The sequence below is a fragment of the Lutra lutra genome, chromosome 7 (genome assembly GCF_902655055.1).
Source record: "Lutra lutra chromosome 7, mLutLut1.2, whole genome shotgun sequence".
Lineage (NCBI taxonomy): Eukaryota > Metazoa > Chordata > Mammalia > Carnivora > Mustelidae > Lutra > Lutra lutra.
Window position 1 is genome coordinate 115,448,402 of NC_062284.1, and position 14,745 is coordinate 115,463,146.

The window sequence follows — 14,745 nt, forward strand, 5'->3', positions numbered from 1 at the left end:
CCAAAGCCAACACAAAAATACCACAAAAACGAAACACCCCTTTTCTGAAGAGACGTTAAGCCTTTCCAATCTTAACAGATCCTTTGTTCAGCAGTCGAGAAACTGGGGAGGGCACAGCTGCCCCAGCAGCTTCCGTACAACATGGCGTCGCCCATCTGTACACCCCGGCTGGATTTACGTCCTCTTAGTCTGTCGCAGGACCGGAAGTGGTTTCTGCCCTAGTGGATCCGGGTGGGTGCGCGCAGGTGGCCGAGGAGGGTTCCAGTTCTTCAGCGTGAGGTGCCGCAGGTGTTCGGGTTAGGTCCCGGGTCGCAGGTAAGTGAGAACAGGGGATCCGCGGGGCCTTTCACCTGCCTTGTGCGAGGGAAGGAGGGGGATTCCAGTGCGGATTGAGGAGAAGTGGTGTGGAGCTGGAGATGTCACTGTGTGTGGGGGCGACTTATTGCGGGGACCCCGCCGTCCCTGAGCGACTTGGCCCGGCCCTTGTTCCCCTCCCCGGGCGCGGCCTCCTCGCCCCCCACCCCCACGGCGGTTCAGCACCCAGGTGTGCGACGAGGCCTCTCGCCCCGGCCCGGGCCCACCACGCGCTCCCCGGGCCCCTTCGTCTGTCTCTAGGAGCACCTACCAAACCTTCGTGGCCTCTAGACCCCGTCAGCTCAAAAGGAGGCACCGCCCACAGCACCTGGCAACTCCCTGGGCGCTGCGTGTTGCACGCGGCCGCAGTTACGGTTCCCTCCTCTCCATTCGTGGGGACCTGCTCCCGCCCCCGGTGTTACCACCCCTTTCCTCCCAGACCACACCCGCTGCTCTGGGCCCTGCTGGGAGCCAGCTCTTTCTCTTTCCGCATCCCTGGGATGGAGACTCGAACCCTAGAGATGCCTACGAAATTGATCCTTGTTTATTAACATATAAGGAAACCCGACACTTCCTGGGCTTTTTATATACTGATGGGACGCAAACTCTCTAGATACCCGCTCCTTGAGAACACTACATTATTTATGCCATTTTTTAAAGATTTTTTTTTTTTAAGATTTTATTCATTTATTTGACAGACAGAGATCACAAGCAGGCAGAGAGGCAGGCCGAGAGAGAGGAGGAAGCAGGCTCCCCGCTGAGCAGAGAGCCCGATGCGGGGCTCGATCCCAGGACCCTGAGATCATGACCTGAGCCGAAGGCAGCGGCTTAACCCTCTGAGCCACCCAGGTGCCCAAGATTTTTTTTTTTTTTTTTTTTTTTTTAAGTGATGCCTACACCCAACGTGGGGCTCCAGCAGCTCACAACCCCGAGATCGAGAGTCGCGTGCTCCACCGACTGAGCCAGCCAGGCGCCCCATATCGTATTTTTTTTTTAGTTCTATTACATGGATAGCAGGAACTGCATGGGAATATTTTGTTAATTATCAGAATTAGAAAGTGTGGGAGAAAAGCGGCTTAATAGGAAATAATGATTCGTTTTGGTCAGGCTGAGCTGGTTCTAAAAATGTATTCTTTTATATTTAATTTTTAAAATTTATTTATTTATTTGAGAGAGAGTGAGAGCAGAAGCAGGGAGAACAACAGAGGGATTGAACAGGGCTCAATCCCAGGATCCCGGAATCATAACTGGAGCCTAGGCAAACGCCAAACTCACTGAGCCACCCAGGCGCCCTATCCTTTATGTTTATTTTAGTTGTCGTTCATGCATACGGCCTTTAAAAAACAATCATGTAAGAAATTTAAACAAAATGGATTCTGTTTGATCTCTCTCCATCTCCATCTTTACTCTGTTAGCCCTAAAGTAAGACCTGTTACCAGTTTGGGATGTGTTTTTCTATTTCTCTTTCTTAACATTTATTGACAAGTATTCACATAAGTTACATGTATGTAAGATGTAAGATTTCGTGTTAAATTTCTACTAATACGTATTTTACAAATATGGCATATTGTACCTATTCAAGCAGCTTGACTTTTTTATACTTAAAAATGGGTCTTGGAACTTTTTCTTTGTTTATATGTATGTAGAGATCTGCCTTATTCGTTCTACTTGCTCTGTAAATTCCATGGTTTATTATGATTTCATGGTACGTGAGATTCCATAGATTGCTTACAGTTAGACACAGCGTGGCAGAGAACATCCTTCCACATGTGTCTGTGTGCCCATGTGGACGTTACAAACCTGCAGTTTGAATTGCTGTGTGGGACGGTGTGGACATTTAATGGCAAACTGCCCACCCACAGTGTATAATAATGTCTATTTCCCTAGCTCTTTTAAACATTTGATGCTGTTATTCTTTTTCATTTTTGCCAATCTGATGGGTGAAAAATGATGTTGATCAGTGTTTTAATTTGCATTTCCCTAGTTACTAGTGAGATTGGGCATCTTTTCATGATTGTTGGCTGTTGGTATTTCCTCTTTTGAGAAATGTCTCCTTTTAATTGGGCTGTTTTTTAATATGTAGTAGTCTTTTATGTATTCTGGGTATTAATTTTTGGTCATTTATATTTGTTTTAAGTATTTAGTTCCAACTTACTGCTTTTTAAAGTTGGTGCTTTTCTTTTAACTACATGGCATCTTTGTCAAACCATAGTTTTAAATTTTACATTTAAATGTATCAGTGTTTTACTCTATGTATTTTGTATTTTGTGGCTGTCATTCCCTCCCAGAGTGGTTCTCCAGTGCGAGATATTTTGCCCTTCAAGGGCTGTTTGGCAATGTGAGGAGACATTTTTTGGTTGTCTAACTGGGGCTGTGGAATGACAGGCATCCACTGGGTGGGAAACGGGGATGCTGCTAAAACATCCTGCAATGCATAGGAAAGCCCTCCACAACAGGGGATTTCTCTGGACTAAAAAGTCAGTAGTGCTGATGTGGAAAAAACCCTGTTATACCCTAAGGCACAACACGGTTTTCTCTTATGACTATCTTTTCTCCTGTAAACTCTTACATGTTTGAGTTTTTCGTCAGTTCCTCTGGATGTGTGTGAGTGTGTGAGTGAATGGTGTGTGCATAGTTACTGTTTTCCCAACAGTGCCACTCTGAATACTAAGTATACTCTTGATACATTAATCTGGAATGCCACATTTATCATTTACTACTTTCTCACACACACACAATCAGTGTCTGGACTCCTCTGTTCTGTGACCGAATTTTCTGTTTTGCTGGACCAATACCACAATATCTTATGTTAAATATATGTTCTATTTGATATTTAGTAGGACAAATACTCCCTTATGATTATTACTGTCATTACTTTATTGAAAATTGTATATTTTTTCACCTCACATACTCATTTAAAAACTATTTTGGGGGACGCCTGGGTGGCTCAGTCGGTTAGGCTGCTGCCTTACGCTCAGGTCACCATCCCAGGGTCCCACATGGGGCTTCTTGCTCAGCAGGGAGCCTGCTTCTCCCTCTGCCTGCTCTGCCTACTGCTCCCGCTGCTTGTGCTTTCTCTCTCTCTGACAAATAAATAAAATCTTAAAAAAAAAAACAAAACCATTTTGGGACTAATCTTAGTTTCTTTTCCAGATTTTTAGAATTAGCTTGGCAAGCAGTTTTTTTAAGTGGCTTTATGGAAATGTAATTTACATAACTCGATGTTTAAAGTGTACAATTCAGTGGTTTTTTAGTGTATTCACAGTTGTGCAGCCGTTACCACAATCTAATTTTAGAACATTTTCATCACCCCAAAAAGAAACCCATGCCAGTTAGCAGTCATTCCCCATCCCATTCCCCAGTACCCAAGCCCTAGGTAGCCCCTAATCTTTCTGCCTTTATAGATCCAAATCTTTTATATAAAGGCAATCATACAATCTGTGATATTTTGTGACAGGTTTCTTTCACTCAGCAAAATGTTTTTAGGTTTCATCCATGTTGTTGAATGTATCAGTAATCATCCTTTTTTTTAGGGCTGAACAGAATTCCACCCTAAGTTGTATTTGTTTCCTAGGGCTAGGGTAACAAAGTAACACAAACTGGGTGGCTTAAAATAACAGCAGTGTATTCTCTCCCTGTTCTGGAGGTGATAAAGTCCAAAATCAAGGCGTCACCAGGGCTTTTCCATCTCTGATGGTTCTACAGGAGAATCCTTTCTTGCCTCTTAGCTTCTGGTGAGAATTGGCAATCGTTGGCATATTCCAAAACTCTAGCCTGTGCCTCTGTCTTCAGAGAGCCTTCTTCCCTGAGGGTCTGTCTTGATGCCCTAATTCTGTCTCTTGGAGCGTGTTTCTGTGTCTCTTCTTCCTTCATGGAAGGACACCATTTCTCTTGGATTAAAGTCCCGCATTACTTAAAATGACCTCATTTTAACTTGATTATGTGTGCAAAGACCTAATTTTCAATAAGGTCATGTTCACAGGTATCAGGGATTAGGACTTCAAAATCTCTTTTTTTGAGGACCTTATGGATATGGTACATTTTATGTATCCACTTGTCAGCTGAAGGACATATACATTGTTTCCACTTTTTGGCTATTATGAATAATGGGGCTATGAACTTTTGTTTGGACATGTTTTCATTCCTCTTGGGTATATACTTAGCAGTGGAATTGCTGGGTCATATGGCAACCCTATGTTTAATCATTTGAGGAACTGCCAGAGTGTTTTTCAAAGCAGCTGCACCATTTTACGTTCCCACCAGCAATATGTGAGAGTTATAATTTCTCCTTATTATTGCTAGCACTCATTATCTGTTTTTTTTTAATAAAAATTTAAAAAAGGTTTTATTCATATTTGACAGAATGAGAGAGATCACAAGCAGGCAGAGAGGCAGGCAGAGAGAGAAAGAGGGGGAAGCAGGCTCCCCGCCCAGCAGAGAGCCCCATGCAGAGAGCCCCATGCGGGGACTCCATCCCAGGACCCTGAGATATGCCTGAGCCAAAGGCAGAGGCTTAACCCACTGAGCCACTCAGGCACCTCTGTTTTGTTTTGTTTTGTTTTTTAAATTAGAGCCATCCTAGTAGGTGTGAAGTGGTATCTCATTGTCATTTTGATCTGTATTTCCCTAATAGCTTTTCATGTGCTTATTGGCCATAGGTGTATCTTCTTTGAAGAAAAGTCTGTTCAGATCCTTGCCTGTTTTCAACCAGTTTGTCTTTTTTATTATTGAATTGTAAGAGTTCTTTATATATTCTACATACATGCTCTTATCAGATCTATGCTTTGGAAATATTTTCTCCCATCCTGGGATTGTCTTTTCATTCTCTTGATGGTCAATTCATTTTTTAGAAAGTTTTTTAAAATTAAGTTTGCATTACATTTATATGTTATTTTGACTATTTCTGTAAAACAATCTCTTTATTAAAAAAATAGAGTAATTATAGTACCTATTGCAGAAGGTTGTTGAAAGGATTGAGTGAGTACTGTATACATGATTGTATATAATGGACGGTACCTCACGCATGCTATATGCTCTGTGACAGCTGTGTTCATCTCTCTGCTCTTCCAGTCTTCTACGTCTCCAGTAAACTTTTCTATTTTTCTTCATATCAATCTTGCACATTTTGTTGAGTTTATACCTAGCTGTGTGTGTGTGTATGTGGTAGTTGTGTGTGGTTTTAAAAAAGTGTATGTTGCTATTATGAGTGGGCTTTTCTTCATGTTTTTATAATGGTTTTGGAAAGCTCTTGATTTTATATATTCATCAAACTTTCAAAATGGTGAGTTGTGAAAGTTATGACTTACTTATCTGGGTGATTCCAGTGCAGTCATTCTGTTAGGAACCCGTGGTTCTTTTTTTCTTCTTCTTTTTCTTTTTATAATGAAGAGTTACACCCAATGTTGAAATCTCATGATCCAGGGAGTCCTGGGCTCTAGTGACCAAGCCAGCCAGGTGACCTCCCTTGCCCCATCCACCCCGACCCACCCCATGATTCTTTTTCATTCTGCCTTCTTCTGCCTTGATTTGGATCTCCTTCCCTTCCAGGCTCTATTATTGTGAGTCTCCATTCCTCTTGCCTTGCTCTCCTCCAGTCTAGCCCTCACACAGCCACCATGGTGTTCTTTGAAATCTGAGTCTGAGGCTGACACTTCCCTTATAAGTCTTATTGGCTGTCCATTAGGACCCTCATGCCTCGCTCTAGATCTGCTGATTCCAGCACCCTCTGTGTCTGTTTTCTTCTATGCCCACTATGCTCTAGCTCAGCAGTGTCCAATAGAAATATAATGTGAGCCCCATAAATACAGATTTCTAGTAGCCACATTAAAAATCTAAAGAGGGGTAATGTGGGTGGCTCAGTCGGTTAAGTGTCCAACTCTTGATTTCGGCTCAGGTCGTGATCTCAGGGTTGTGAGATCGAGCCCCATCTCAGGCTCTGCACTCAGTGGGGTGTCTGCTTGACTGAATCATACAATTAAAAATGGTTAAAATGGTAGATTTTGTGTTTTGTATATATTACTAAAATAAAAAAAGTCCACCTTAAAAATCAATATGGAAATGATCAATAAGATACTTTCACATTTTTTCATAGTAAGTCTGCAAAGTTCTATATTTTACAATTACAGTACACATTACATTTGCTTGAACTTTCTCACCTATACTGTGGTGTTTCCTACCTTTTGTATCTTATACGTGCTGTTCCCTCTGGCCTGGTGTGCCCTTCTCCTAGCTGCCTGCACACCTGAATGTCTCGCGCTCAGTTTTTGACCCCAGCATCAGCCTCCCCCACACTCTGTCCTGGAGCGTTCCTGTTAGCAATACCCGGGTCCCTTCCTCTTTGCCAAACCCGGGCTCCCGCGGTGTTCTCTCCCTGCCCTGCAACCTGTTCACTACAGGTGTTTCTCCTTTCCTGAATCCCAAATTTTTGAGAGCATATTGTGCCTTTTAACTCTTTACCTGGAGTCTGACACAGTGGCTGGCTTATTGAAAGTGCTACATACAGGTTTGCTGAACGAACCCTTTGGCTGGAAAAATACCCACACAAAACTTCTCCATGTAAGAATGAATTAATATGTGTTTTGAATGTTGCCAAACATTCCCTCATGTGGAGGTACCCTGCTTGCTCCTTCTGGTTCCCTGTGAGGCCTTTCTCTTACATGGGCCACAGGTGACAAAGAGTATGTCAGGACCTTACCATATGCCTGGGAACTCCATATCTGAGGGAGCCGTTCTCAGTGGAAGCGAATCAATAATATTTTGTTTTTTAAGCATTTTCTACTTTAATGTCACCTTATTTTAATGTTATGAAATATGGAGATAGTATGAGATGCAAAAATAAATGTAAAATATGAATTAAAACACATGTGAGAAGATGTAATTTTCTTTGAAAACAAAAATTCACTTATCTCTGCAAAATGATTTCTAAGTTGAGAGGGAATGCACAATCAAGATGCAGATTGGTCTCAAAGGATGAAACATTTGGCTGAAACAAACAAGAAATTTAAAAGAAAGAAATGTAAAGCTTTGGACGTAAGTGCAAAGTATACATTATAAGTTTATTAAATGGGGGACTCGATTTGATATTAGTGAATTTCAATTGACCACAAGCTTTATATGATCCACCATTGGGTTTCTCTTCTACTCAAAAACAAGTCATTTCATGTTGCATTAATAAAATCTAGGGTCCAGATATTAGGAAGAAGTAGTAGCAGTGTCGTCTACACCAATCGGACCCTATGTCAAGTACTGAATACTGACCTGAGTGCCACATTTTAAGAGATACATTGACAAAATTAGAGGTGTTTAGAAGGACCTGGCCACACTGGTGACCCTCCTAGGTCATAGGAAGGCTGCTTAGATTAAGAAGAATGTTCTAAGGGAAGCCATAAAAGTTGTCTTTACATATCTCACAGGCTCTCAGGAAGGAGGAAACATTGTTGTCATTTCAGGGGCCAGACTGATCATCAAAGACATCAAAGAGAGCAATTTCTGGGTGGCCCAGTCAGTTAAGTGCCCAACTCTTGATTTCCGCTTGTCATGATCTCGGGATTGTGAGATTGAGCCCCATGTCCACCTCCATGCTGGGTGTGGAGCCTGCTTAAAATTTTCTTTCTCCAAAACAAACAAACAGCACCTAAAAAGAGAGCAATTTCCTTCTTTCTTTCTTTTCTTTTCCTTTCTTTTCTTTTCGTTCTTTAGTTCTTTCTTCCTTTCTCTTTCTTTCTTTCTCCTTCTTTTCTTTGAGAGCGATTTCTAAGTAGGGAACTTTTGCAGAATGCAAGGACTTTTCAACAAAAACTGCCTCTTAAAGTAATGAACTCTGTTCCTAAAAGTATTAGAGACCAAGTCATGCTCTGTCAGGATTACACAGCAAGGATTCTTAACTGTGCAGGAGCTGAATTTGGCTCCTGCATTTTCACTCTGTGATTCTTTGTTTTGCTTTAATTAGGAGTTCTGTGGTTTATAGTGCCCAGTAGCAGTAAGAGCTGACATTTATGGAACCCTAATGTGCTAGTCGGTATGCTAAGTCAAGTATATTGATCACCTTACTTTTTAAGACTCACAGGAGTCTACAGGGTCTATCTTTCCCATTTTACCAATGAGGAAACAGAGACTTGGAGAAGTTCAGTGAATTCCCCAAGTTACATTGCTAGCAAGTGGCAGAGGCTGGATTTGAACCCAGGGTGTTTGACACTAGGGCCCTTGTCCTTATCCTCTACCTTAGGCTGCTCCCTGAACAGCTGAACATACTTGTTTGCTTGGTGGCTCAATGGGTTGGGCCTTTGCCTTCAACTCAGGTCATGATTTCAAGGTCCTGGGATCGAGCCCCACATCAGGCTCTCTGCTCATTGGGGAGCCTGTTTTCCCTTCTCTCTCTGCCTGCTTCTCTGCCTACTTGTGATCTCCCTCCCTCTATTTCTGTCAAATAAATAATAAAAATAAAATCTTTTTAAAAAATGTGATTTATTTCAGGAATATAATCATGTCTTAAGTGGGATATTTATATTGCATATCAGTAAAAAGCATCAATTTAAAAAGTGCTTTTCTGGGGTGCCTGGGTGGCTCAGTGGGTTAAAGCCTCTGCTTTCAGCTCGGGTCATGATCCCGGGGTCCTGGGATCGAGCCCCGCATCGGGCTCTCTGCTCAGCGGGGAGCCTGCTTCCTCCTCTCTCTCTGCCAGCTTCTCTGCCTACTTGTGATCTCTGTCTGTCAAATAAATAAAATCTTTAAAAAAAAAATAAATAAAAAATAAAAAGTGCTTTTCTAATTATCAAGAGATACACATACTTGGATAGAATTTGAAAAGTCAAAATTATAATCCTACTACCATTAGGTAATCACTGTTTTCAGTTTGATGTTCAATTACTGGTACAATTTTATTTTATTTTTTAAAAAGATTTTATTTATTCATTAGAGAGAGCACATAAGCAAAAGCAGCAGCAGAGGGACAGGGAGAAGAAGCTGACTCCCTGGGCTGATCAAGGAGCCTGATGTAGGGCTTGATTCCAGGTCTCTGGGATCATGACCCGAGCCAAGGGCAGCCACTTAACTGACTGAGCCACCGAGGCATCCCTACTATGTACAAAAAAAAAAAAAAAAAAAAATTAAAATGGCAGATTGTTTTTAGTCATGGGAAGTGGTGAAGCATTGAAAGCTTTGGATCCTAGAGCAAGCCCTTAGAGAGGTATCTTAATTTGTTTGGGCTGCTAAAGTAGAATGCCACAGACTGGGTGAATCATAAAAAACAGAGATGGATTTCTCTCAATCTGGAGGCAGGAAGTCCAGGATGCCAGCCTGGTTAGGGCCTGGTGAGGGCCCTCTTTCAAAAGGCAGACCTCTGACTTCTCATTGTAGCCTCACATGGCGAGATCAGAGAGAGTCAAGCTTTTGTAAGGGCACGGATCCCATTATGGGGGCTCCACCCTCATGACCTCACCCAACCCTAATCACCTTCCAGAGGCTCCCCTTCCTAACACCATCACACTGGGGGAGAGGATTTCAACGTATGAATTTTAGAGGGACATAGACTTTCAGTTTGTAATGCAAAATTTGATTTTTCTCATTTCTGACCCAGCATTGAACCATATTGTTTTTTTTTCTTATTACCATCAAGGCTCAGTAAGGGGAAGAATACTTTTTTCATTGGAATAAACAGATTTTTATAATTGGATGGTTAAAATAGAGACATTTATCATAAAATGTAACATCTTGGATTGAGTTTTATTCATTCGATGAGTATTTATTGTTATGAGCTCTGTGATAGTTACTGGGGATATATGTTGTGTTGAAGGAGACAAGTAAGCTCCCTGTTTTCATGGAGTTTACAATCTAGTACGAAAGACAGTGAATAAACCAACAGTTAGTTATTCATTAGGCCAACAGGTAAACATCAGAAATATTGCTGATTTTTTTTTAATATTGCTGAGTTTTGACAAATGTGCGTACCTGTAAGCCAAGCTTCCATCAAAACTTGGGATATTACATGCAATTCTAGAAAGTTCCCTCTTGCCTGAAATGCTCTTCCCTAGATTTTCATGACTGGCTCTTTTTTTGATACTCAGTGCTCAGCTTAAATCTATCTTCCCTGTAACCGCCCTCCCCCCACCCCAAGGCAGCTACTGTTCCAATCTTTTTCTACTATAGATTAATTTTAGTTGTTCTAGAACTTTATGTAAATAGAACCATACAGTATCTCTTTTGTATCTGGCTTCTTTCACTCAGCCTAATGTTATTTAAGATTCATGCATGTATCTTTAGTCTTATGAATAAAGCTGTTACGAACATTCTTAAGTAAGTCTTTTCGTGGATAGATTTAATTTTATCCAGCTTGGGACTCAGAGAATTGTACTAAATCTGATGACCTCCATCTTCCCACTCTTCATTACATGGATGTTGAGTTTCTCAATCTAGCCTTCATGTCTCTGCTGTTTTCTATATCTTTCTGTGCTACATTCTGAGTGAGTTTCTCAATTTCCTAACACTCTCATCTCACTGTCTGATCTATTTAACCTGTCTGTTGATTACTGGACTTTTAAAAAATTTTAACAATTATCTAGAATTTCTATTTTTTTGTTGTTTCCTGTTGATGTATTAGATTATTTTCCTTAATTTCCCTGAGTGTTATTTTTTTTTAAGATTTTTTTTATTTATTTGACAAACAGAGATCACAAGTAGGCAGAGAGGCAGGCAGAGAGAGAGAAGAGAGGATTAAGCAGGCTGTCTGCTGAGCAGAGGCCGGATGCCATGCGGGGCTCAATCCCAAGACCCTGGGATCACCACCTGAGCCGAAGGCAGAGGCTTAACCCACTGAGCCACCCAGGCACCCCTTGAGTGTTATTATTTTAACGTTCCTTTCAGATCTCAGGTAATGGGTATTTTTGTTTGGTTCTTATGTGAACTGTGTTTTTTTTTTTATTGGCTTTAGGGTTTTTACATTTTTTTTTTCTTATTATTCATTTGTGATTGCTCTTCTAGGGACTGATGTTCTGTGGAGGTCCTTTGTGTTTCCTGTGTGTTAGAAACACACACACAAACACACACTCCAACAGAATGCACCAATTCTAACCATTTTAGTTTTAGTTTCTTGGCTTAGGGTTTTCTTTCGTGAGGTTAATGTGAACTTTGGCCCTGGACTACTTCACAGTACAGGCTTGAGCATCTGCCTTCCCATGAGGAGCTCTGTTCATACTCCCAGCCTTGGGCAGGTGGCTTGCCTGGACGTGGTGGGTGAGCGCTTTCAGTTCCTGTTCACGGACAAGGTAGCACTCTCCTGGGTCTCAGCTGTGCCCTGGGCTTGTGGCCTAGACTTCTGGTCATGGGCTGGTATGAGATCTGGTCTCTGCCCATCTGTATCTCCCACCCACTTCCATTTCTGGTACCTGATGATTTCCCTTTCTTCTTTTTGAGTTTAACTCTGTATTATATATATATATACATTTATATATGTATATATATATAAAACAATATGTAATAAATATATATTTATATATAATAAATAATATGTATTATTTAATATATATTAAAAAGATAAATGTTTTCTCCAGCATTTTGTATTGTTTCCAGGGGGAAAGGAACGTTTTTTTTTTTTTTTTAAGTCTTCTCAGAGTATTTTAACTAGAAGTTTGTGCAAATTTTTTAATCTCATTAAGCCTTCAATAAAAAGTACTGGAGAAAGTACACATGAATACTTAGCACAGTTTCTGCAATAAAGTAAATCTTTTTAAAACAACACAGCCGTTTTTTTGTTTTCATTAGCAGTGTAATAATTGTTGTGATTTCATTTTTCATCTCCAGTGCCAAATATCTCTGTAGGTATGACCATAGCCCAGGGTTGTTGTAAATACTGAATTATTTTAAAAAACAGTTGTTACTGAAGCTTTGAAAAATGATAAAAATAGTACACATTAAATGGGAAACTCTCAGCCATAGATAAGCGTAGGCAGGGTCTAGCAGATCGCTGTGTCTTTGGGCATTAGAGATTTTAGGCCAGAGCCCACAGATGGGTGGCACAGAGCCCAGAGTGTTTTTGTTTGGCTGGTACAGTGTTTTAAAAACTGTAAATTTGTTGCTGACACAAAAATAGTGACATTTTGCATAAAATTTAGATATCTGACTTCTCTTGAATAATGGAGTTATCTAGATCATACTGGGCCTGCTTCCCAAAAAGGATCAGTCACTTTGTACTGAATGGTGTCTGTCCCATGATTGCTCTCCTTGCGTGACTGAGGCCAAGGGCTGCTTACCCTTTATTGTTACATATTTTCTGCTGTTATTTAAGTAGTACAGAAATAGTACTATATATCCATTTCCTCATCAAAAATAGGAAAACAAAAGATAGATGGAGAAACCAATGTGTGATAAGAAAAATGGAAGAGAGATTATTGTGTGGGGTTCCCCTGACTAAAGCCATCTGCCATTCTTAATTTTTTTTAATTGTATGAAATACTAGAACATCAAATTGATCGCAGTGACCACCTAAGGGTAGTAGGATTATAATTAATTTGATTTTTTTTTAAGGTTTGATTTTTTTTTATTAGAGCACAAGCAGGGGGAGCGGCAGGCAGAGGGAGAGGGAGAAGCAGGCTCCCTGCTGAGCAAGGAGTGCGATGTGGGACTTGATCCCAGGGCCCTGGAATCATGACCTGAGCCAAAGACAGCCACTTAACTGGCTGGGCCACCCAGGCGCCCATGATTTTTCAGATTCTATACAAGTGCGTCTATGTTCAGGCGCCCTGTTGTCACAGGATTAAGTGAGTGCTGGGCAGCTGGTAGAGGGCAGGGGGTTTTCTCCGGTGGGAATGAATGAAGACAGCAATAGATGGAGTACAGAATGTACAAAAGTGAGAAAAATAAATATCACTCCACATGGAAATTTGTAGCATTTTGTGTTAGTTTGTGGACACATAGATTATAAGTAGAACACTTTTTAGGGGAAAACATGTTTCCATCTGGGTTTAAAGCCTGTATGTAAATATATTGTTGCCACTTGTTTTGCAGATTGTGGGATTAGTGATATGCTTTCCTAAACAGCAAAAAAAAAGTTGAAGATGTCTAGATACTTAATGGCTTTGACAGTGACCACCCTTGTTGGTGTGGCCGTGGGCGGGTTTGTCCTGTGGAAAGGCATCCGGAGGCGGAGGAGTAAAGCGAGCCTCAACGCCCAGAGCCTCGACACCCAGAGCCTCGACACCCACACCGGGCAGCAGCAGCAGCAGCCGCAGCAAGCACCCAGCAGTGGGGAGTCACCCTCCCCGGAAGAGGACCAGCGGTGTTCCAGTGCCCCCCGAGCCTGGTGGGAGGAAAGGATCCTCGGAGCGAAGGTGGTCACGGTGTCCCAGGAGGAGGAGTGGGATCAAATTGAGCCCTTGCTTAGGAGTGAGTTACAAGATTGTCCAGTGCTTGGAATTGACTGTGAGTGGGTAAGTTAAACAGCAAAAACAAAACATGTAAATCTTTTCTGCTTTTCTAACTAGATAACTTGAATTGTCACGTCGAGATAAGATTAAAGGAGAATTAGCTTGTTCTCAGCTAGCTCACAAATAGAATTTAGCAGGAGAAGCTCCTTCTCTTCTTAGGATAGAGGAGTGCTCATAGTCATGGGTTCTAGAGTGAGACAAATCTGCACAAGCACCATTTTGAACACTTACCGTTCTTTGAACTTGGACAAGCTTCTTAAGCTCTCAGAGTTTCAGTAAACTTTTATCCAATAGGGAAGTAATGGTATCTCCCTCCCCGGGCTTTTCAAAGGATTCATATTGACAAGCCTAATGAGGGGTTCAGTATGATTTTCACATGTAGTCAGTGCTTATTAAATATTAGCTACTATTAATATTTTTTTTTAAGATTTATTTATTTATTTATTTGACAGAGAGAAATCACAAGTAAGCAGAGAGGCAGGCAGAGAGAGAGGAGGAAGCAGGCTCCCGGCTGAGCAGAAAGCCCGACGTGGGGCTCGAACCCAGGACCTGGGATCATGACCTGAGCCGAAGGCAGCGGCTTAACCCACTGAGCCACCCAGGCGCCCCTAATATTTTTAATAGTATTTTCGTAAGGATGCCATGGAGAAGATAGTTAAGGAAGTCTATCTACTTAAAGAGGAATTATTATACAAAGTAGCATTTAAAGAGATAACAGTTAAAATTTGAAGTACTGTTTACTCTCAGCCAGGTACTTTGCTGTTTTGTTTGCATGTCTTCTTTAATTAATGCAGTAATCCTATGTAGAAAGATACTATTGTTACCTTTACTTTATAGCTAGGAAAGGAGGCATAAAAGTAACCACTTGAGCCCTGGGCTTTCTTAACCATCTGGTTAATGGATCTTTCTTTCTTTCCCTCTTTCTTTCTTTCTTTTTTTTTTTTTTTTAAGATTTTACTTATGTATTTGACAGAGA

General features: G+C 41.2%; 1 protein-coding gene across 5 annotated transcripts in view; it reads left to right on the plus strand.

Annotated features, from left to right (window-relative positions):
- The first annotated feature begins 207 nt into the window (after positions 1-207).
- The window catches only part of EXD2 (exonuclease 3'-5' domain containing 2), a 57,080-nt gene continuing 42,542 nt past the window's right edge, over positions 208-14,745 (plus strand). For 2 of the 5 annotated variants that reach the window (XM_047736236.1, XM_047736234.1), the window contains exons 1-2: positions 208-315; positions 13,351-13,772. In XM_047736236.1, coding sequence (XP_047592192.1) covers positions 13,401-13,772 — 372 coding nt within the window. In that variant the 5' untranslated portion in view covers positions 208-315; positions 13,351-13,400. Of the gene's footprint in view, positions 316-1,169; positions 1,204-13,350; positions 13,773-14,745 lie in introns of those variants that run through there. The other 3 variants (XM_047736237.1, XM_047736235.1, XM_047736239.1) reach the window with 3 other exon arrangements.